The 24981-nt window shown below is 35.6% G+C and overlaps 1 protein-coding gene across 8 annotated transcripts in view; it reads right to left on the reverse strand.

Moving 5' to 3' along the window:
• The window catches only part of LOC149801553 (zinc finger RNA-binding protein-like), a 78074-nt gene that overhangs the window by 30199 nt on the left and 22894 nt on the right, over nucleotides 1–24981 (reverse strand). For 6 of the 8 annotated variants that reach the window (XR_016420680.1, XM_089955759.1, XM_089955762.1 and 3 more), the window contains exons 4-13: nucleotides 23189–23407; nucleotides 19141–19212; nucleotides 17568–17621; nucleotides 14938–15131; nucleotides 11726–11905; nucleotides 11086–11308; nucleotides 10538–10630; nucleotides 6062–6118; nucleotides 5218–5357; nucleotides 2320–2465 (exon numbers count right to left, since the gene is read on the reverse strand). Coding sequence is in view for 7 of the 8 variants with exons in the window: in XM_089955759.1 (XP_089811885.1) it covers nucleotides 2320–2465; nucleotides 5218–5357; nucleotides 6062–6118; nucleotides 10538–10630; nucleotides 11086–11308; nucleotides 11726–11905; nucleotides 14938–15131; nucleotides 17568–17621; nucleotides 19141–19212; nucleotides 23189–23407 (1378 nt within the window). In the remaining variant the exon portion in view is untranslated. The remainder of the gene's footprint in view (nucleotides 1–2319; nucleotides 2466–5217; nucleotides 5358–6061; nucleotides 6119–10537; nucleotides 10631–11085; nucleotides 11309–11725; nucleotides 11906–14937; nucleotides 15132–17567; nucleotides 17622–19140; nucleotides 19213–23188; nucleotides 23408–24981) is intronic. The other 2 variants (XM_089955764.1, XM_089955763.1) reach the window with 1 other exon arrangement.

Consider the following 24981-nt stretch of genomic DNA (forward strand, 5'->3'; position numbering starts at 1 on the left):
TCTGTCCTGGTTTGAAGTTAAAAGAGATGATTTCTTTATTATTTTCCTGCCATGATAACCTGTGTGCATGTGATTTGATTTTTAATGTAGCTTTGTATTGCTATGATTTCTGCAGTGTGGCAGTATATAGTGATGTCTAGCAGAGTCATCATGCCACAGACATGTAGCATCTTGTCCCACCCAGTAACATTATCCAGGTACCAGGCCAAACAGTCCTAACACTAATCTCTGAGTGCCAATGGAGGCAGCTGTTAGTAACATTTTTAATTAGTCTTTGGTATGATTCAGCCAGGGTTCGAACCCACAACCTCCTGCATCCGAGGTGGACGCTCTAAGCACTTATGCCACCGGAGAGTCCCATGATAACCTTGATGTCTAGACCGCATTGTCTTTTGTTGGAATTTTATAGTCTCTTGGAGAAGCCTTACTCATTCCATAACCAATCTCACTTTGTGACACCAAAGTCATTTACCATCATGTCACTCTTGGTCATAAGTGCATCACACAATCAAGTTTATACCACTACAGCTTGCACTATCAGTGTGCCTCTATGGACTTCATTATAAACACTACCAGTCACTTGATAGATACTCGTGTATCATTGCAGCCATACTGAATGTGCAATATTCATTTAGGACCTGGTGAAATGTGCCTGTCATAATGATCATCCATTGAGAGGGAGTAGTGACAACAAGATTTATTTCAACAATCATGGCAGCCAAATTGTAGATACGATTAACGGGATTTTCATTTGGCCCAACTAGGTATCACAAATTCAAGATGGCTGCTGTGGTGGCCATACTGGATGTAGTATCAGCATCATTTTCATATAAGACTAACTGGACATTATATGAAGACTTCCATTTAAAACTCCACATCAATATGACTTTCTGTTCATGTATAGTTGCGATTTGTTCCAAGGCAATTTGCCAAGTAGTTCAAGAGTAGTAGCTGCAACAAACCTGTGTTAATGAGTGATGGACAAAAGACCATCCCCATAGTTATTCTGGTCTATGACCATCACAGCTAAGCAAACAACAACTGGTTTGGAATTATTAACCCAGCCACAGGTTACTGAAAAACAAGAAGCACTGCTCCACTAGTGATGCACTCAAAAACCATCATAGTCAATGGAAAGGAACATGTATGCACACACAAAAATCAAGGACTGACAAGAAAATAAAAGATAAAAATATATAATTGACAGTGGAGTTGCCAAAAGACAACTGAATGATTTAATTTTCAGCACCGGAGAGACTCTTGTGTAAATGGATGGAGTCCAAGAAAAAGAATGACATTCTAATTATCAGAAGTGGATTTAGATATCAGAATGTAATATGTTTTTCTATCTTTTTAAATCCCCAATTATGTGTATGATTTTTTAATGTAACTTTAAAAAAATTTCAGTCATACTGCTATGACATCTGCAGTGTGGCAGTTTATAGTGATGTCTAGCACTGGGGCATCATGCCACAGACATGTAGCATTATGTCCCACCTAATCACATTACCCTGACACCAGGCCTAACACTATCCTCTTAATGCTGTGAGCCAAGTGAGCCAGCTGTTAGTGCCATTTTTATAAGTCATTGGTATGACTCAACTAGGGTTTGAACCAGTGACCTTCCCCATCCAAGGTGGATGCTTGAACCACTTACGCCACCAGAGCAGATTCAAATTGGAGGGAGTAAAATCCATGGACTGGGGACAAGTGCCAGGAAAAGACATGGCAATATATTACTGCTATTAAAATCATTTTTCTTCTTTCAAGCTGAACTGACAACTTGAAAAAGACCTCTGTAAGCCAGTCATTATACTTCCACAAGTTAGAAACATTTTCAGTTTGGTACAATGAGGTCCATGTACTGCTATTATCAATTTGAAAACTTGTGTAAAATGTTCAGAAGCGTGGAATGATGCAGTAAAGGAAACATTCTGTTCAACTAAATAATTTGTAAAGTACAATTAAGCCTTAATTCAGGAGCTGCGACAAGATTTTCAAGACGGCTACTTTGATGGCCATGTTGTAGATCAGGTCAGCATCATTTTCATTTAGAACCAACCAGACATCATAATAACACTTTTAGTGAAAACCCCCATGTTGATATGACCAACCATTTAGGAGGACAGATCAACGTGGTATGAATGTGAGTGAAGATTAAGTAACTCTACAAGTAGTTGAGGTGGAGTAGCAACTACAAACATGTTCTAATGGAGAGACAACTGGTCATGCCATAAATTCTCACTGTCTATGATAAGCAGAACTAAAAACTGGTAGATATGCATAAGCATGGATGTTCATTATATTCTGAATGCAGACCTCATTTCCTCTCTCCAACGTTGTTCCTGTTCTTTCCTCCTCCACATCTCTTCCTTCTGTGCCTGACGACGCAGTTTCTCCTCCTGTATCTTTCGAACACGGATACTTGGCTTGATCTCAACCTGCAGATTTGGGTCAACTTTTTTCTGGAAAGAGATATAATGGTGGGAATGAGTTTAACTGAAAAAAGGCAACTTTTATCACAAAATTCAAACAGTAAAGACTCCTTTATTTGAATCAAGAAACATGCCTTATCTGATTAATTTAGACAATGCAAGACAATTTTTAAAAATATTTTCCATTTCAATGGTGTTTGTCATGCTTAAAAAAATCTTAAACACCTACTCAGGGTAATGGAAATTTATGGATGCAAGTCAAATTTTATTTTGAAGCTGGTCTCTGCAAAAATTGCAGAGCAACTGCAGTTACCTATTTTTTTCTTTAGATGCCATTCATTATCCTTACCTGTGGCTATTAGTGTAATGTGTAAGTGATTTCTTCTTTCATTTCATTCTACAGTGATAATGCCCAAGGATGAAGGGGCTGCACAGCATTACGAAGGCACAGATGCAAGCATGTACACACGTACACAAGGCAGGATCAGACACGAATTCTCTGTTTCCTAAAAATACCAAATCTTGCAAATCCTAGCCAAAACCATTCCACCATACCCGATTTCAGATATTTTTCATACAGGAATGTTTTTTTTCCTACTTCAAAGTAAATAAAATATTCCTTTAAAATGTTTTAATTACATAATATCTCCCATTTTTTCATGACCACATCTGTTCTTGGTGCAAGTCCCCAGTCCAATGAAATTATTCCTCCTACTAGTAACTGAAGGTCTTTAACACACACACACACACAAAACAAAGACAAAGAGTCCCTCAATGGGACTGATGCTTGACTGGGCAAAACGAATTTCCAGGATTTTAAAAAAAAACCCATTTCTTTTAACTGTCGAGTGTTTCAAATAGAACACTAGAAGTTTTTTTTCATGAAAACTAAATGTCATAATGACTATCATTCAGGGGGCATAGCAACAACATGATATTTAAGACAGCTGACATTGCAGCCATAAATGGCACCATTTTCATTTTGGGACAACTAGGTATCATAAAATGTATTGGCGATAGTCATATTTGATCAAGCATGAAAAAGGAACCTGACACAAAGGACTCAAAAACTTCTACATGATCATCAATATCAAATTCAAATGCATCCCGTGAAAATGAACTAAAAGCATCTAGTAGTACAAATGTTTGAACATGATAACACGTCTGTTTTGCACAAGATGAGACAGTGGTAAGTATCCCATACAACTTTATTCATGCACATTATGATAAAAATAAATTATGAACAGATAGGATTTGAACCCAAATGTGTAGTTTATTTTTGTATTAGTGTGGGGGAAAAAAAAGATTTCAGCACCATTTTTGTGTGCTCATTATACCTTAAGACTATTCCACTGAAGCATACAAGGTACCCATCTGAAGCAATTGTCAAAGAGAAACCAGTAGTAATATATTCAAACATATATATTTCAGATTTAATTGTTCAGAATTTTATATTCAAGTTAAATCCCAATCACATACACAGCAAAATTAATCACCTTAACATTCAGGAACCTCTGTAAGAGAAACAATGTCTACATTTCCATCAAAGAACAATACCCTTTAAAAGTGCATGTACACTTCTGTAGGAATGCGGCACTGAGTCTTTTTTCTTCTTCCCAAGTGTAGCCGTTATTTTGTATTTAATTGATTTGCCAATTCTTTCAACAATTATAAAGGTGCACTGGTCTGTTACGAAATTTGCTAGAATACACAATACCATACATTGTTAAATCAAATCTATGAACCAAGCAGCAAATCTAATTCAAAATAAATGTATTCATTAGTAATCTTAGGAGTTAGCTCTGGGGAAAAAAAGGTGGGATCAAATTTGGGCTGTTCATACAGAAATGATCAAATTTTTAAGACACTTCAGTATTCAAATGCCAGATTGTTTTAACTTAAAAAGGGCTTTTAATTCTATAATGCAAAGCTTATGTGAACATAACAAAAACAAAGAGTCTTGCTTATGATAATGGAGACTACTTAATCATGATTTACATTAGGATTTACAAAATGGAACACCTGAATTGCTGTTAATATTTGTCAACACTTCATCCAAATTATGCTCAATGAAGGATGTTGGTATGTATTATTTTAATGTATATAAAAAAGATCACTATTTGATTACCTAAATGCAAAAATGATAGGTAATAAAGTAAAGAATATTAGAGAATTTATTTTTTTTATAAACAATACTTGTTGAAATAGCTTATAAATTGTACAATACAATGCTATCCATTAACAGTTTTTTATATATATATAACAAACCAACAATTAAAAGTGTAGGGAGTATGTAAAATTAAATGAATTATGGTAGTGCTCTGCTGAATGCAGTGTCTTGCATCTGAAAAGCATCAAAACTCGGATGGACAGGAACTGAGGGTACAAACTTTCTGACATTCAGTAAATTTCTACCCAAGTTACAGCTGAATAAAACCATTGATAAGGGATTTTCCATTTCAAAAAACATGGTAACCAGGGAAAGCATTATGAAAACGATATCAACCAGTGAACTCTGGTTACTCAGTGTCTGTACAAGATCGATAAATTCGAATTGCATATATGGGTGACCACTCCGCACTGAAAGTACCTTCCCTGGATTGAAGTATGTTTTCTTGGAGCAGCCCTATTACAATCTCCTGACAGTAAACTACTAGAAACTACAGGAAAGATTTTAAACTTGTGACATTCTGACAGATCGCTTCCATTATGACATAAATGCAGTATTCTAACCATCTTTGAAAGTTAGATTAAGATGGAGAAGAAAAGACCATTATCAAACCTTGTACTGCAGCCGATGTCTCCTTCCCTTCATGTGCATCTCCTTAGCATTGGGGTCGTTGAATTTACACTCACACAGCTTACAGTTGAAGCTAACTATCTTGCCCAGCTCATTTTTAACTTCTTCAATATACTCTTGGCCTGAAAAATAATGTTGACACCTCAAACTTCTTCCAGTTTTCTTTTATTTTCTCTCTCAAAAGAACACTCAGTTTACATACTCTGCAGTTACAAAATGGAAGATTAGTTTGCACGATGCTCAGACATTTCATCAATGAATACAAAATGACGTCTTTCATTCTTAACAGCACATTGCATTTGCATCTAGGATGTAATAAAGACCTGTACAAAATTAAAAAACTAAGAAAATTACAGTTTCAAAACTATTCTAACAAAGAATCAAGACAATGTTTCTTGTTTGCATTTCAAAAGAGAAACTTGATTTTACATTACCTCCTATTTAAATGTAAATTTGGACTTACTGTCAGTGCATTGTAAACATTACTGACAAACAATTTGTGCTCTCTCACAAAGCAACCAGGTGGTTGGACAGTGTTCTGAGTAGGATTTCCTGTTATGTTCTTGATTGCTGAAACATCTTCACAAAGGTAACTTGGGATTATGCTTGAATTAATAGAAGAATGATGTTGGAGAGTGCATGTGTACGTGTCTTTTGGTGCAAGCCCATGTTACTTTAATATATGAACTGAGTAAAATTATGAGCTGAGCTGATCATCATCTTCATTCTTCTTAATGACAAATTTTTGATCATAAGGTAACCTTTGGACAGGGTACCAAAAGAAACTAGACATTACATCACATTATTGCTCAATTAGTGTTCTTACCAACTGGCTGAACATGTTCTCCCAAAACCTCAGCTGCTTCTTCTACTGACATCTTGGCTAAAAGAGAATCAGAAATGGTTACAAAAACTGTGAACTACTTAAAACTGTTTAACTAGTAAAAATAATGACAACTGATTATTAACTTTGATTTGTTCATAAACTATACAGTAAATCATGTCCATAATGAATCCCTTCAGACCCAGAAAATGATTGTGTATTATCCAAAATTTGTTTTATACTTATTATAAATCATATACCAGATTTTCAGTATATAAAGAACACTGTGTTGGAACACCGAAATGTTTCTGCAAAAATTGCAATGCACTGTAAATTTCAGATATTATCTGAAAATAATTTTATTTATGCATTTGTAGTTTTCGACAGTTTATTTCTGAAATGATACAACAACAGAGATAGACTAAAATGGTTTTGGGAAAAGGAAGAATAATCGGCTATCATCGGAAATCACATCAACTAAATAAAGTCATTGAAAACCAAGCTTAACTATTAATTCCTATCCATGCACTGATATATTTTGAAATGAAAAATATCATGCATTGGATATGACATCTCTTAATTAGTGGATAATAACTTGTTTATAGAATAACATAGTATACAACAGCTCATTATTTTATGTGATTTTTTTAAAAACTGTTTTGGATTTATAAGTTGTAGAATGTATTTAAATTTGCTATTAGTCTTTTATACATAAAAAATGCCAACACAAAAAACTTTTATAATAACAAATGCTGCTAATAGCCTATTTTCAAAGAAACAGTAAGCTGACAAAGAATGTCAACACAGGCTGCTTGTCTATTCTTGAGCTAGCTGCACAGATAATTTCATCTTTCATTTTCATTTTTCTCAAAATGTGGCTGGTCGTAGGGGCACCACTAATGACTTTGCAACAATCTCCATTTTAACCTGTTCTCCACTGCTCTTTGGGACTTTGCAAAGTCCTTGCCAGTCAAGTCTCTGATGTTATCTTCCCATCTCTTTTTCTCTCTGCCTCATTTTCTCTTTCCTCTCACCTGTCGGTTTGTCTTTGACTGGCCAGATAAGCACGAGATATGATCATACCATCTTTGTGTTTCTTTACTGTGGTGAACAGGTGTTCATACGGTCTAACTGTACCTTGAATTCTAATGGACACCTCCTTATTAGAGATGTTTAAATATGTGATTTCAGGATTCCTTCGATAACACATGGATTCTTCTCTTCAGTTCTGCCATCAGGGTCCATGTCCCACATGAATACAGGAATTTGGACATGATGAGGAAGCACATAAAATTGATCTTGGACCCAAGCAAGATGATGATGTCTGTCCAAATGGGCTTCAGCCCAGCCAGTGCAGCTGTTGTCTGACATCTATCATGGAGTTTCCTCCTACTTGAACAAGTTCTGCTGGTATATTGTGTATCCCAGCCGACTTCCCCGCAGAGATGCCACCAGGATAATGGAGTAGAGAAAAAAATGAGGTGGAGGAGGAAACTGCCATAATTCAATATTTACCTAACACTTCAATAACCACCCCTCTTCCTTCCTGCTTGACTCGGCTGGAGCTTTATTTAAATCAAAATCTTCTAAAGATGTCACCTCTAGTTGCATAAGCATTAATCTGCCGATTGTTTCTGAGCTTAATCTGACCCTTATCTGTGTGTGAATTGTTGTTCTGTGCCGAGATCTCCTTGTCAGTCCGCGGTCTTTAGAAATTTGATAAACTGTTCTTTGTGGTTACTATGTACAATTTTCCACAGCTCATAGGTATTGACTCTTGGATACTTTTACTCCAAAATAGATTTTTCACACACAGCTCTGCCAAAGGTTCACTTCCTTAAACCAGTGCTTGGCTGGCTATTATGCCAGATTTCTTATCTACTCCATAATGATATATTAGGATTGATGTCTATCAATACCATACTGTCCTTTTCTTAGACATTTTTTAAAGACATAAATATCTTTACTTCTTAACTTCATTTTAGGTTCTTATTTATTCAACAGATATCAAACCTTACTGGAATATACATTTATAAAGCACAAGATCCCAAATGTCTAGAATGTTTGACAAAAGAACTGAAAACTGCATACTACTTTTAAATCACATGTATTTTTAATTAGGCTTAATATTCTACCTTTTCTATCTTTCAAAATAAGCTGAAAGTAGGGTTGACCTCCATGCCAGATGTTTTGTCCATCCAGCATGTAAATTACTTATTGGTATCTTCATTAATACTTTCCTAATTAAAAAAAAAATCACTGTCATCTTCACAATCATCGGCCTCTATTTGCCAAATGAAATGGACATCTGAAGATGAACCATGTTGGGAATTGACCATGTTGGTGGTCTAAGAAGCCCATATTTAAACATGCATTTATAAAACTTTCTTGAAGCAAGGTCCAAACTACTAAAGAAAGTAGGGGCACTACTCTCCACCTGCCACCAAATACAGGAACAGTTAAACATTTATCTGGAAAATTGTAATAGATTCATCCTATTACACCTGTCTGATGTTTTTAATTCAATGACAAACTCCAAGGCCAATCTGAGTTATATTTATGCAGTTTTCAAATATAGTGGATGACATCAGCCGACTAAAACTTGGCCGATTCTTTGCTTCCATGTATCATGTGTTTTTAAATATGCTTGCATTTTCTTATGGACTGAAATCAGGTGAAACTAGTATAGTTTCACCAAGTATGCAAATGCCTTTCTTGCTACCTAAAAGTTAAGAGTGTGCACTTCTGCAACAATAAAACATTTAAGGGCCACATAATGAAATGTATCAGGGTTTGGAAAATACTTTTTGACAATCTCACTACCTATCAAATATTCATTTTATCCCAGTGCCTTATATCTGGAATGTAGTTGGAATAATTTCCTTAATGATCTACCTGCTGGGAATAGATTTTCATAAAAAGGCACAAAAATCTGAATCAACATTTACTTGTTCAGTGTCAAGGGGACAGGGAACCTTTTTTTTTTTGGTAAATATATTTTTTCTATTCTCTGCCTTACTTGTAGCTTGGCAAGAGTAAGAAGCTTGGATCATATGAAAAGCACCTTCACCATGCAAAAGCTCAGGAGTCTACCTTGCTGGTGGGAAACCTCATGTAAGCTGGCATTAGACACAAATCTCTGGTGAACTGTAGATGGTGTAGTCTGTCACTAAGGGAAGAAATGTCTTTCTTCACATGTTGGAGTATTGTGTGGAACAAGGAACTGCAAGGAGATTCAATGCTCATGCTGCATTAAGCCATATTTGGAGACATCAAGGCCAGATCTCTATGTATCAACACAATCTTGTGTGTGTTGCTAAAATAAACTGTTCACCAAGCCTTTTTTTTTAATTCCAACTGTACAGATGTATGCACATATAGGACAGATTTACTCCAGGACAGTAGACCTACAAGCTTTGCTTCGTTTGATTTTGGCAAGGTTGTCAATTACCCTTGTTTTTCTACATGCCAACAGTAGGAGGAGCAATACGTTAAAAGCTACTGTATTCATCTAGGTATATGTTACTCACAGATTGCCACATTCACCTAGGTCATCAGTTTTATCCTATATTGGCTGTTAAATTTATTCTTGACACCAGCAGCAGATAGCCACTATATTAGCATTATCAGTGGTGTATAGAGAACAGAACTGTGTGCACAACATATGGAGAATTCCTCTTCTCAATAATGTAAACAGAGGTGAATGCCTATGAGAAAGCTGAAGCGTGCAATTTAGATTAAGTCGCCATTCATCCCCCAGTCAGCCACTCAGTGATGCTCTGACGTCAGCTGTGAAGAGATGCAAAGCCAGTGACAACTTCTTTGATTTATTTTGTTGACAGTTAAGTCTGTGAAAAACTGTTTATAAAAAATTCAGTGACAAGCAAATGATAACCAAGTCCTTTACTAGTGTACGATGCACACATAATTGTCCAGGTTTTGTTTTGTTTTATTGTTATCAATTCTGAGCCAAATATTTTTTCCACTGTTCATTAATATTATCCTATTCACATTTTTCCCCCTCATTTTCATTAAGATCGTCATGTTCACATCTTCTTTCAAAAGGATTATACCATCACTAGAACATGTCATATGTATATGGATACAGATTTTTCCATTACTATTTTGTCGATTAGACACATCTTTGATTCATGTTCATTAGTGGAATGTATGATCCAGCTAGGTCAGGGTGTCAAGCTCGTTTGATATGACGAGGCAGATTTTATACAGATGTACTTCACTTGATTCCTTAGTATCATTCACTATGATACGTATCCAAAATTTGGCACTAACAAAAGACTGATCTGGTGGGATATATGTCTGGAACCCCTTAGTTCGGTCAATCCATAACGAAGTATCTCTCACTTCCCCCATTATGCAAAGACATTATTGGAACAAATTTGTACCCCTCCCTCAAAGCAAGTACAATAACAGGTGCACTTCTCACAAAATCTTATTCTGCAATCAAGATAAACTTACTTTCTGTTACTTCTGGTATTGGTGTTGGGATTGGCTCCTGCTTAACTTTGATCTCTTCCACCTTGCTGCCAGTGGTCTTCAGTTGAGTACCACCTGAGATTAGTAACAAAAAAAAGTGTTATGCCCAACATTACAGTGGCTTGCATGTTACACTCTCTGCCAGATATTAAACAAATTAATTATGCTCAGGTCTGATCTACAATGCAAGTATTATCTAAAGGCTGATCTCACTATTTTCAGCTGCCATTCTGCATGTATGTAAAAAAAAAAGCTGTGGGTACAAGACTCGGGATTGATCCAGATCCAGAAACTTTCAACTACCAACTCTGTTTCTTAAATACTGCATATGTTTTATAACTAACAGCACATCATTAAGTCTCCAAAAGACTGAAGATTGCTCAACTACATACAAATTATAGCAACATATTTACTCTTTATCCCTATATTAGTGTCAGATGACATTTTTCTTCTTTATACACTGACTGACCTGACCAAATACACAAAATTACATGAAACATTGCTAGATGATATCTGGGAGCTATACCTACCAACAAATGTGATTTTGGGTGCTGGTGCCACTACTTTCTTCAAACCTGTAGTGAAAGTTGTCCCTGGTTTTATGGCAGCTGGGGCCTTAGCTGCAACAGACAAAGACGTAGTCCCTGTTGTTCCAGAGCTTGATGATTTGGCTATAGCATTGGTGTTTGTGGTAACCACAACAGGCTCTGTGGAGGGGATTGGCTTGCCGAGCTTAGTGTGCAACTTCAAGACCTGAATAAAAAAAGGGCAGAATATTAGTTCTTGCTTGTAATTATCCCTAATTAATAGGCAAAATTCAAAAACTGTATTATCCAACTCTATTTCTAAGACTAATTAAAATAACATGTAACATTTTTTTTAAATGTCACTAATAAATCTTAAACTGCTTGTAAATAATTACCATTCACCATGGTTACGTGAAGACAGTTAAAACTGTAAAGACCTAATTAACCACAGTGCACTGAAATTCAAAAACCATATAGTGGAAAATGTACCAGTTTTGTGTTATTTAGTACAGTATAAAGAAAAGAGTTAAGAGTATTAGTGGTTTATCATTCCAGGTTCTCAATGCATCTAAATTCAAGGTAGAATCTTGAACTGAAAACACGGCCAATACTGTTGGAAAAGTGACAACTTTGACATATTTACCTTTTGATGTTTAGCTCCTCTAATGTGGGCAGAATAAGCATCACTTCCTGTACATGTGACATCACACAACTCACATCGAAGCTGATTCTGACTGCCACGCCCAAGTGAAGAAGCTGATCCAACTTTGAGAGCAGCTTCTTTCTTTTTGTGTTTCTGACCCTCCAAATGTTCTCTATACGTCTAAGAAAAAAGCCGATTTTTAAAAATAAAAGTCAGCTAAATAATAAAACTCACTCAGCATTAAAGACTCCTTTCATAATGAGTTTTCTTCGGAGGCAAAATACATAGTTCATATTTACTACAATTTGGAAAGGGATAAACAGACCTGCCAACCCTGACGAGTCTCAGTAAGGCAGTTGATTTTTTCTATATGATGACCACTTTTCAGTAAGGTGTAACAAAATATCAATAACTGCTATTGTAAAGCTGGAAAATGTAATTAAAAGTTTGACGCATCGACTATAAACATTATGTTCAACTCAAAAGTTTGTAAAGTACACAGACTTTATTTATTACCAGTGCACAAACTCTAGTTCCAAACCATATGCAGCTCAATGGTTTGTTGCTATTTCTCAACTTGACATAATTCTTGGAAATTCTTTTGTATTTCACATGACAATGGCAATCATATCTCCCGCCATGAGTCATACTCAAATTGGCATGTGATGTCCAAAAAAAGTGTCTTTTTCAGTTTTTATTCAAAAGAATCTGAATACTTTTTTATTTTTTTGTGTTGATTATTAACACTTTTCTAGATGTATATTTTCACTTTTGTCTTAAACATATATCGCTTTCTGGATGACATTTAAATTTTTTTAATAATCAACAGTTTGATCATGCAGATGCTTCACATGAACAAATAGGTGCAGTTTAAAGCATCTGGGGTGCTGCTGTAAAGTTAGTCTGGTTCCCTAATTTCACTAATTCTAAGATAAAACCCGGATCCAAATAAAACTCAGATAAACCAATTATTCGGATTTTGCAGCAACGATAATTTTTACGTTGTTTATGCTAGTTTGCTCATAAATCCATATTTTAAGGGTAATTTTCGCATGACTTACAGCAAAAGTGTTGGCAGGTATGGATAAAGCACAGGCATTAGAGTTGGCATGACAAACTTTACAACACATTTGATCCTTAAGTGAACTGTTCAAGTTACTAGTTAAGATCAATTTTTCTCTTTCAATAATTTTAATTCCTTTTCTCTTGCACACCACTAAACAAGAGCAGCCATTACAACATACCCCTTCATGAGATACATTTAAAATGAATAGTACTCTGCATTCTCATTTCTGACAGGTAACAGCTAATTTAAATTTGCCTTATTAAGTTTAGCTAATATTTAAATTCAACATTTAATGGTTACCTTTTACACTGCTCTCACTGCTAACTTTTCATTCTAAATCAATTATTTAAAAATACACATGGAATAATGACAGAAAGACAAAGTGAACACTAAATTAAGTACATCAATTTTAGCATCATTGTAAATTAGCTCCATCTGAAGCATTCTTGATATCTCCAGTATTAAAAGTCTGATTAATGTGGCATTTGTTGTTCACATTTGGCACATTATCTTGTACACAATAATTTTATTAGGTAATTCTTGTGCAATTCATTTTTTTAAGGGTAAGAAAAAGATCAAAATGAAATTGGCTTTTTTCTTAAAGATTTTTTATGTCATGCCAACATTTTACTTAGCTAGAAATAAGGAAATAAGGCTATTAAGCCTTTATTAAAAAGACTTCAACATTGACCTTTATCCAGGGTGTTGATGAATGGACATGTATATGGTATGGTTTATTTTGGTGTTCTACCACATAATAAAAGATCACAAGTCAGTTAGTGCCACTGCAATGGGATCAAAGTGCTTTGACCAAGGACACACTGTGAGAGAGAAAAATGTCAAATGTATCTTGCACTGATATCCTGTTGCAAGTCTATATATGTGTGCATGTAAGTGTGTTGTTGCCAATGCCAGGGGTTGTACAAGTTCTCTATTCGACAAGGATTTAAAAATGGCAATAACAGTTCCACTTACCCTTTCATCTTTTGGCTTTGGAATCAATATTGTGCTGCCCTTGCTCATGTCTAGACTAGCAGTTTTTGATGAAAATTACACCACAGAAACGTGATTTGTCATTTAGAAAGGTATTTTAGCTTCTATAGCTCTGATCTTGGATCCAAAAGTAATAAAATCTAAGGACATTTGTCTCTACCCATATGTATGCCACATGCAAGGTTTGAGGAAAGAAAAAAAAAACTTTCTCAGCAAATACTTATGGATCACAGTAACATTTGGAGAACAAAAATCGCTACCATCCAAATCCAACCCTCCAAGAAAGACAAAAGTGTCCCGTCATCTAGGTCATATCAAAAAGTAAAATAATTCAAATTACCTCCCCTTGTCATGCCAAGTGGCAACCCATGTACTGGATGTTAATAGTTTAAGCTTGCACAAGATGAACAATTGGAAGCTCACATTTGTGATGCAAGGTTAGTAGAGTTGTTATGTCTGGTAGTTATACTCTCCAGTGAATACATTGCCTGATCACAATAACAATAAAAAAATACATGAGGAAGAAATGTAAGACAAACCAATCTCTATCAGTCACCCTTTATGAGCAATGTGATATTACTTTTTGAAATAAGAATAAACTTTTACTAGAGGTCGCACATCCTGAAAGCATGAACCTAACATTGTGCAAACCAATCCCTGTGCATTTCAGTACGTGAATGTTGTCTTACCAAAAAAGTTTTCTAGGAAATACAACAAAAACCGTAAACACCATTTTCACAATGAAGACTGCATGGTCATGGTGGCCTTATGAGGTTCATTTAAGGTTTTGTGATGCCATATTGTGTAGAGAGAAACTGGAGAAAGCAAACTGAACACAGTGATGGAAGAGATCAAGGATATGCTTGTACAATACAACCAGACATATCTATGGACAGATTGTACATCTACATACTTTTTTGAAAGCAAGAGAGAAGCGGCAGTAGCAAAGTTGCTGGAGGGTCAAAACCCAAGGTTTGCTGCTTCAATACCTGTGCAGGTCAGGCAACTCAATGTGGCCTAGGGACAGGCACTTATGCTCCCATTACCTTGACATCATATGACCAATGTGTTAGAAGGGTCATAAAAACCAACAAAAACACAACCCAAAAAATAATAATGAAATAGGGGTTAATTAGAATTATTGTAAAAGTACCTGTGGTCCAGCACAGCTGATTTTACACACGTCACAGTAATGGAGCTGGGGTTGCTTAGGAGGCATTTTGGGTTTGCCATTTTTGCTAATAATCCCAGGCTTTTTGTTCCATGTTCCTGTATGTGTTGTCACTTTAGCAGCCTGCTGTTGTTGGTAGTAGGATGTAGCAGCAGAGTAGAGAGCTGCATCATATCCTGCAGTAATAGTACTTGAATTAAGGTAAATTCAACAAATTTACAACAGACAATACCTAAAACTTGGTGGGTTATAGAGTATACGGCCTTGCCTTGCTAAAGACATGCACAAATAAAATTAATCTGCTCTGCTTGGTCATTTTCACTTCATGGGCTACAGAAGTAATTTGTGAAAAAAAGAGCTGATAAATTTTTACTTCTTATTATATATTTTACAATTTATTCATTGAACTTTCATAAGCTAATGGTTTTCAAATCTGGCAAAATTCATTTTCCAAGGCCATTTCAATAGTGTACTTAGGACTAATTCAGACTGATTTTGTTTAGCACATAGGAGTAGCTATTTTGGTTACCTGTGAGCTTAGATCATTTTCCATTTCCAAAAGCACAATATCTAAATAAATTTCAGCCACAGTAAATCAAGGTAACAGAGGTATGCCAACATTCTCTCCACTGTGCATGTTGTGAATGCAAACAACTTCACCTTAGACCTATCACTCTCAGAAGTACATAATACATGTATAACACCCCCATATTTATGGAGACTGGCTCTGCCACCTACAACCTTGATCATAATACACCTCTCCCTTGATAACTCACACACAATGGGGTCCACAAACATAGAGAGCACTATAAGCGAGGGTGCAAGTTACAGAGGGACCTCCAAATTGGAGATAAAAATATCGCTTTGCCATCGAAAAAAATGTGGGGGAAGTGAGTGGTCTTAGGGAACTGGGCTGTTTACCGACTTAATCCTCATTTTACAATCATGTGGATAAAAAATTTTAATCACACACTTTTTCTAATGAAGTGATTCTTTTTAAATTGCAATTATTTTCAAAATGTCCAACATGTGAAAGATCACTCCATCTGGTTTCAACAACCATAATGTTTATGTGAAAAATCTGTGTCTTACATCACTGCTTTTTTTTTTTTATGAGTCTGGTTCCCGTAGTGGTGTTTAATAGTATCCTGCTAAATCGGGAGTCCACGGGCATGGAACTAGACTAACTGTTGCTACACCACCAAACAAGATTTCTTCGTTTCAAAAACATGCAACATTTATTTCGTGAGACAACTGTCTATGTCAAAACTCAATTTCTGTATAGTTCAATTAGTACAATATTGATGTTGTGATTTCATTGGAAGTAATAATGAAACTTCTTATCATCCTTGATGATATCTCTAAGTGCCAGTTCAAGAATTCTCTGAAACTTGCTTGCCCACAATGGTCTGTATCTGTCAAATCATGCTTTTTTTTAAAAGAAGTATTCATTTCGCTTGGCTGCCTTGTTATGAATGAGTCGGTTAATTTAAGACAGATTATGTTACAGACACAATAAAATTTATAAGTGTTTGACTGATCAAATGAAATGAGTTCACCCAACCTACGACCGAGGCTGCTAGATTTTAAGTTTGTAGGATTTTCGTGCCTTCTAACTTTTCTTTTATTCCACCTCCTGTATTTGATTCAAAATACATAATTAACATGATAATACAAGGAGGCCAACTTTTAATTCAGTGCATCAATACAACAAATACTTCTGCAAGTCAGTTATCAAAACACAGTCGGCACTTAATTAGGTTCTCAGAGAAATGCTCGCGGACATAGCTGTTATGGTAGATTGACCGTTTTACGTTGAATTACAAGAGGACTGATTGCATTTATGATTACACTTAAAAGGAACTCAAAGATAGAACTAGAACACAAAATTCAACTGATAACAAAATTATTTAATATCTATTTATTTATTAAAGTACTGCCTCCACTCGGCGTAAGTGACATTTTCATTGATTGACATTTCCTTGCATATTGGTAATTGCAGTGTACTAGGAATGTCATTTGGAAAGAAAACGTAAAAACTTATATGACCTATTTGGTTAAAATTTCCAGGTCCTATTTACCATTTTCGACGATAAAACGATCGACAAACGTTTCCGTTGCCAATTTTGATCACAATTTTCTTCAAGTTAAAAAAATAGGGATCAATTTGAGGGTATTTTCTGGTTTAAAAAACGGGATCCATGCCTGATCCCGCATCATAAGTGGGTTCACAAGTTATCAGGGCACGAGTTATCGGGGAGTGGTGTATATAATGGGGACCAATTCTGCCAATTACAACCTTGATCATACAATATTTATGAAGACTAGCTCTGCCAATTACAGCCTTGATCATACTATAATTACAGAGACTGGCTCTGCCACCTACAACCTTGATCATACTATATAATGGGGACTAACTCTGCCAAATTACAACCTTGATCATACAACATTTGAAGGGACTGGCTCTGCCAATTACAGCCTTGATCATACTATAATTACAGTGACTGGCTCTTCCATTAACAACCCTGATTATACAATATTTATGCAGACTGGCTCTGCCACTTGCAACCTTTATCATACTTTTTTTTATGAGGACTGGCTCGGCCACTTACTGTCAAACTTTTTTGTGGGGTTCCAATTTTCATGGTTTTCCTGGGTGTGCCAGACTACAAATATAAAGTCGCAATGAAATATCAACCAAACACACCTTCTCCAGCCCAGGTCATATGCAATGGAAAAGCATCACCTGTGTCTGTTTTATTAATATGGCTATCTAAAGAGCTGAGAATGTTAAATATTATTAGGACATGTAGGTGCACGATGAGCAACACTTAAGCTGACTGATTAATTTAATTCAAATGCATTATTTCATGAAAACTCTAGACTGTAATGACTCGTTCTAGTCTACATTATAGTAATTATAGCAGATTTACACTGTTAATTTCCTTCTTTATTTCCCAAAGAGCATAACTGTCCCATTAAGAATATATGTTTGCACAACTACTTGCCAACTACACAATCAGCAGATCAGTCCTGCCTTCTCAATGTCCATTTCAAACAGGTCTCTCTAAAGTGCTACTTTGTCATGTGTGCTGATAAACCACTTCGCACAAACTGAGACTTGCTCTGAATGTACACCTCCACTGACCTACAGTTAATTGAACAGACCTATGTTGAATACCACTCCTGAAGTGTAACAATAACTTCTGCACCAGTCATCACAATATGTGCATTAATAACACTGCCATTCACATGAACTTTATGGGTTCAATTTCTTCCAAGGTCAAGATCACACAGCAAAACAGGGTTCCCATGCAGTGATGTTGGCAAGCATGTCTGGTTTACAGCCTAATCCCCACCTGTTGAGAACTTTATGCTCTGATTGCGGGATTTTAAAACACCCATTAACGTAATTACTTAGATTACAATAGCGATATTAAATGTGTTAGGTCAAGGCTCATGTGTAAAAAGAAGTCTGGATTTTATTTCAGATCTCTACATGTATAACTTATTTACTTCAGTAAACTTTAAAGCCATATGTTCACACATGGAAATGAATGTTGGTAAACTAGTAAATTGTATTGAGACATGATAGTTTTTTGTTTTGTTTGATCTACGAAATTGGGTACCCAGGAATATGTATTTTTTCACCCTGAAACCCATAAAATTAAAGTGTTAACACTACTACCTTGATCATACTATATTTATAGGGAGTGGCTCTGCCAATTGCAACCTTGAGCATACTACATTTATGGGAACTGATTCTGCCACTTGAACCTTGATTATAGTGACAGGCTCTGCTAATTACAAACTTAATCATACTATATTCAAGGGGACTGGCTCTGCTAATTACAAACTTGATCATATTATAATTACAGGGACTGACTCAGCCACTTAAAACTTTGATCATATCATATTTATGGAGACAGGCTCTGCCATTTACAATCATTATCAAACTATTTCCCACTCTGAAGTTACTGCATTAATGTGAAGATATGTTGTCATGTTTCTCTACAATTCAAATTATGCAAGCACCAACAAGAAAATTTTCAAAGAACAATTTTTACTTTGAAAGATCAAACAGCTAACTACAAAAATAATATATACCATGTGCCAATAAACGATCATAAATCTAACATGTAGCATACATAATCTCAACTATTCCAATTGATACTGATAATCTACCTTTGAGAACTACTGGCTGTACTGCACTTTTCTGAAGGGTATAGGAAGTAGCACCAGTGTTGCTTGGAGTTGCTGAAATACGAAAAACAGCACTATGCATGAGTGTTTATGGTCCACTGGATGTTAGATCAGTGTGCCCGATGCAAGACATTGGAGGGGCACCCTGCTCTGGGCATGATGCCACATAGAGATAAGCTTAATTATTGCTATAAGTGCGGAAAAAAGCTTAATTTGGGCATAAATGTACAATCTATATATTACATGCCAGAATTACAGCACATATCAAAAAGATAAATTTTTATGACTAACCTGGTTTTGCGTCTGGTCAAAATTCTTGACATAAAGGACAAAATCCATATGGATTAGAACCACAATACAGACACAAAATATAATAAAAAATTATTTATATTCAGCACTCACTTCAACTAGTGTACATGTGTAGCTTTTGCAGAATGAACATGAACTGGAATTCTGCAATGATCTAGGTCAGGTGCTCAGAGTGATGTATTAAAGGACTCGCATTCTTATTTTAAAGTGCGTAAAGCAGTGTTAATTTGTCACTTTTTCTGATCTGCTCTAACATATCCATCAAATAACAACCACAATTCATACTGTAAAGCGTTTCACTTAGCATCTGGCATCATTTTCCTTAAAAACAGATTGGTTCACAAACTATGTTATCAATAAAAATGAATCTGATAGGCAAAGTTCACTTTTGAATATATCCATCTATTTTCTTCAAAAAAGGGTCATATACAGTTGTTATAAATAGCAAATAAGGAAAATACTTCTACGCTATTCTTACAAAGCAGCTGCTTTTCTAAAAACAATATTCTCAAATTTATACAAGTGGAATTGAAGGGATGACAATAAAATGTCAAAAACATTTTTTCTGCTTTATTTTAATTTAGCAAAAAAGCTTAATCCATATGCAGTCTCATGGAAAACATAATTGGGTTGAGAAAAAAAAAAAGACTAATGACTAAGCAAAAAGCGTAATGGTTGGCATGTATGTCCATACATGGCAGCCAGAAGATACTAGCAAGTGTTCTCATATCCCCTTGTTGGCCAAGTTGGAACACAAACCTGCACGGACAGAAATGTTAGTAACCTACTAAAGGCAAGTGCCTTAGACCAATCATCTATTAGGGGTCACTATGAAAATGGTATCAGGCACGTATTCACTTTATTACCTATAAAACCATATTATGCATGGTTGTATATTAAATAAAGAATTTAAAAGAAGGTCACAGACTGACAGCATAAAATTATTAGAACTTAATTTTCATCATTTTGCACATTTCCTCATGGACTGCAAGTTATAGGATGTAAGCATGACTGCTATTCTTACCACCTAAGTATAGTAATTTGGCAACACATGAACATAATAATCTATGGGAATTCAATTAGTTCTCTCTGCCCTCATAAAGACACACTGAAACACTTCTTAAAATACTCTGAATGGTTCTAGAGTTGTACTCCAGAAATGAAAGCGTAAATGAACGATGGACCGATATGAGAGATGATAAATTTAAAAATATTAAATCTGAAGATTTTGGAACAGCAATGTATGCAAAGGTTCAGATAGATTATCTTGAATGAATTTGGTGTTTTGCCTTGGAAATAGAAGTGTGGCGAATGGATGGACAGAAAAATATAACACAAAAACTGTAAAATAATCAACAGCAAAAGGCACATCTTGACCACTAGTCCAACATGTACAAAGTTTTATAGAAATATCTTGCAATGTTCGAGAATTACGCTCCAGAAACAAGTGTTGATAAAGACAGAAAAACAAAAAAGTTTGAACATCTGAAGGCACATGTGGATAAGTACTATATATGTGTAACAAGTAAACTTTTTTGAGACCTTTGCTCTCGAAATGAAAGTGTAGATTATGAACTGATCTTGACAAAATCAAAAATAAAATATTAAAAGTGAAATATTGTGCACAGCAAAAGACACAGCTTGACCAACAGTAAGTACCATTTTTAGCATGACCTCCAGCATCTGAGGCAGATGTTCTAACCACTTAGGCCTCTGAAGCAGTCACAAAATTCAAGCCTTTTTAAAGATTTGTCATGGTTAAATTCAATTTTTTTTCCTTTTGAATTCTAACGTATGGAGCTAGCCAGAAACTAATGCATTATATAGTTTTTCTATCAACACATGAAAAGTTTTAGCAATGTTGCTATCTGGGGATAAGTTGGCAAAGACTTTGTTTATTCCCATGTTTGATGAATAACTGTTATGCTTTGAAACTGCGTGCACGGTCCAAATAACTTCAGGCCACAAAGTGTAATTTTTTTATACAAATGATACCAACTGACAGCAAGACTGTTTTTGGGTAGGTATGTTCACAGACCTTGTTATGTCAATAGGCTTTTGAGAATTCAAGTTGGCTTTTTGACATGGGACCAAAAAACCCAGTTCAACATCTACTGCTTCTGATCATGCACCATACACTGCCGCCTGATGTTTAGCACCTTTGGCATGAGATTTCAAAGCTCTTTCACCCATAGACATCACACTAAATGTCTTCAGACATAATTTCCAACGAAGCAAATAAATGTGTTCATCTTTGTGTAGCCATTCTTTATATTCTTGACTTTCAAGCCACAATACTAGGAATTTTGTCTTGCTTGCCACCTTTGCATTCATCTGGGCACGTGTACCAGTGAAAAAACACAACCAGGCAAAACTGACAGTAACCGGAAATTACAAGTCCCATTCAAGATTGATATCTTTTTCTGCATTAGTTTTCATTTTCTCATGGGTTTCTTGACAGAATTCCAGGACTATGTTAAAATTTAAGCCTACCCCACTGTTTCCAGGATGCATATGGAATTCAGGGTTTTCAAAGATCGCAGCAGACTGTGGGTTAGAGATTTGTGCTCCAGAAAACGAAAATGTTTCTAGATACACTGATGTAGCAATAGCTGGATGTAATATGGCAGGGGAAAAAAAGAGGGATGGGTGTTTGGCTTCTGGAGAAGAAAAAAAATAGATCATTTATACATTTCTACAAGTTGTGAATAATGCCACTGCCATATGATGAAATGAGCCAGACAGAAAGAAAAGCATACTGTACACAACCATGATTCTTTACTGGGAAAATAAAAACAATTTTAGCGTGTGCCAATGTTTCCATAGGTTAGATGTCAAAGTCTGTTTTAAGTATGTATCTATTTATCGAAATGGACTAAATGAGCACATACATAATGTTTTTTTATATGTTAAAATGGAGTAACGCACAGAAGGATAAACAATCAAAAAGTACACAGAAGCAAATGGTGCACTGAATACTAAACTGCAATCATGCACACACACAACTCAACTTAAACATGCTTCTGTCTGCTATATTTTATAAAAACTGATCTTAAATGTTATGTGACAGTGATAAGACTTGTCCATTATATGCAGAGTTGTAGGAATTGAAACAGTGTGGAGGCCAAGCAAAAATAATGTGGGTTTCCAGTTGGTCTACCATCCCTATTTCTCCGTGCAGACACTAGCACTTCTTTCCCCTACGGTTAAAAAAAAATCATAAATAGTCACATGAAATGTATAAAATGTTTAAAAAAAAGAGACCTGCCTACCCTAATTTTAAAACCAATACTATAGGAAACACATTTTTCCTTGGTCTGAGCAAATAGCAGTTTTAAAAACCAAAGACCTTTATGTGAACAAGAAATAAAGATTAACATACAAATTTATAAAATAGTAGGAAAACCATTTCATGATAATTTCCTTTGTTCACAAAGAGATTATGATAATGCAGTCAGGATTAACAGTCTCTCTGAACACCCGATTATTGCACAAACTGTCAATGACTGGGCTAAAAACAAGCTAATCATTGCATAATGAAAATCTACAGAAAATGAATAATAATGCAAGTGACTGCAAATTTGTGCAAAGAGCAAGAGACACCCTAAATCAAGTTCTCATCTGTAGTGAGATAAAGAAATCAGCATAAAAAATGCCATTTTCATTGTTCTGCATCTACAACCAACAATGTTATGTCCAAATAGACGTGTTATGTACTTACCCTTTGCCGAATAGGATGTTGTGGTGGTAGTAGTCGGATAGTTTGCTGCATTGTATGTGGTGACAGCTGTAGGAGTGGTTGTTGCAGTAGAGTACACATAGGTGGCTGGAGATGTTGTCACTTGTATTTGCTGGGCAGCTTTGGGTGCCACTGCTTGTCGCTGGGCCGCAGCATAGGTTGTACCAACAGAACTATAAGCTGGTTTGGCAGCAACTACAACTATAATGAATGAAGTAACAAGCAGCAATTAATTACCAATGTTCAACAAACTTCAAAAATGGAAAAATGTAAGAACAACAACAGATCATTCTATAAATTCTGCTGGTCCATGGTTAACAAACTGTGCAGTATGAAGGGGATAGCATAAAAAGGCTTTAATAAGAAAATACAGCAAGAATACCACACATATTAGGTCATATATTAAAAATATACTGCAAGCACACATCCTACAATTCTTTTAGGAAGGAATAGGTAACATTTTTCAGTATATGCACAATATTATAAAGGAGGCATACACTATCTTCTGCTCAGTGCTATGCCAACATAACAACATCAGTGTTTTATCTACAAATGGCTTTATGTAAGTCATTTGACTCGTCAGGGCAAAAAAAAGTCAGTCAAAATCCAAACCTACGAGTCTTATTCAAGCCAATGATCATTTTGCAGTAGTTTTAAAAAAAAAATCATATTGTTTAAATTCACAATGAAAATATTAGTTACATAATGTGACTAAAGCCAATAAGGCAATTCCCTTGCCAGAAGCATCTGAACATTATATATTTGTTAAAAATCTTGTTGATGGTTTCATGTCATCAGAAATAATCTAAGCATATATGACAACGCATTTATTGCTGGCTATGTCAGTGCTTTCATCTGCCATTGCTGTCACAAATGATGAATTCTGCAGGTCATGTATAAGACTATCCTCAACCACGATTGACTGGCTCAGAACAGGCGGTAGCCGAGTCATACTGACTGGTAAAATTCTTCAAAATGACATTATGGCATCAATTTCTTCAGCCGCCAAGTTAAGTATTAAATCAAGAAGAGATTTGAATTTTAAAAAAGGATGTCTTCTACACTCAGTCAATGTACACACTTAAGTAGCACTTACACTGATATGTCTTATTTGAAGAAATTATGTTTTTGCAAACTGCATTCAAATCTGCCTGGTATTGTGGACCTTCAATCAGCAGTTTGAGTTCTGGCAGCCCAGCATGCCTTGCCAGTGTACTGTTCTGAAAGTTATTGTTTTTTGCCCACTTTTCATCATGGAGTTCTTTTTAACCCTCTGTACAAAACATACAGGTGTCTTCGCTCACATTCTTATCTCGACTTAACTTTTTTTTTAAACGTAGCAAGCTGTGTTTTCAACCATTGCTGCACAAAATACATTTTATCTTACGAGTAACGTTTACCTCATCTTTGGATGATGAGGGCTCTACAACAATACAATTATCATCGGTCGGTCATAAATGCGGTCCAAAAGATAATTTCGTCTGTTTCGGATCCATTTTAAATTTTTTCCTTGGATGCCATTTTCAAATGATGACAGTATCTTGGAACGCAATGCGTACAATTGAGCAAATGGAAATGGTTGCTTCATGTGTGACAAAGGTGCACATAAAATAATAGTTTCTTGTGAGAATCACTTTAAATCACATCTTTATTTTCTGCCTCTTTGTTGGGTATGGTGATTATACGGTTCTAACATTCTTTTGCTACATTATACGGTTCTAACATTCTGTTGCTACATATGATGTGACAGTTACAGATCGGGGGCCCCGAGTGGT

The sequence above is a fragment of the Sinohyriopsis cumingii genome, chromosome 4 (genome assembly GCF_028554795.1).
Source record: "Sinohyriopsis cumingii isolate HCF-2022 chromosome 4, ASM2855479v2, whole genome shotgun sequence".
NCBI lineage: Eukaryota > Metazoa > Mollusca > Bivalvia > Unionida > Unionidae > Sinohyriopsis > Sinohyriopsis cumingii.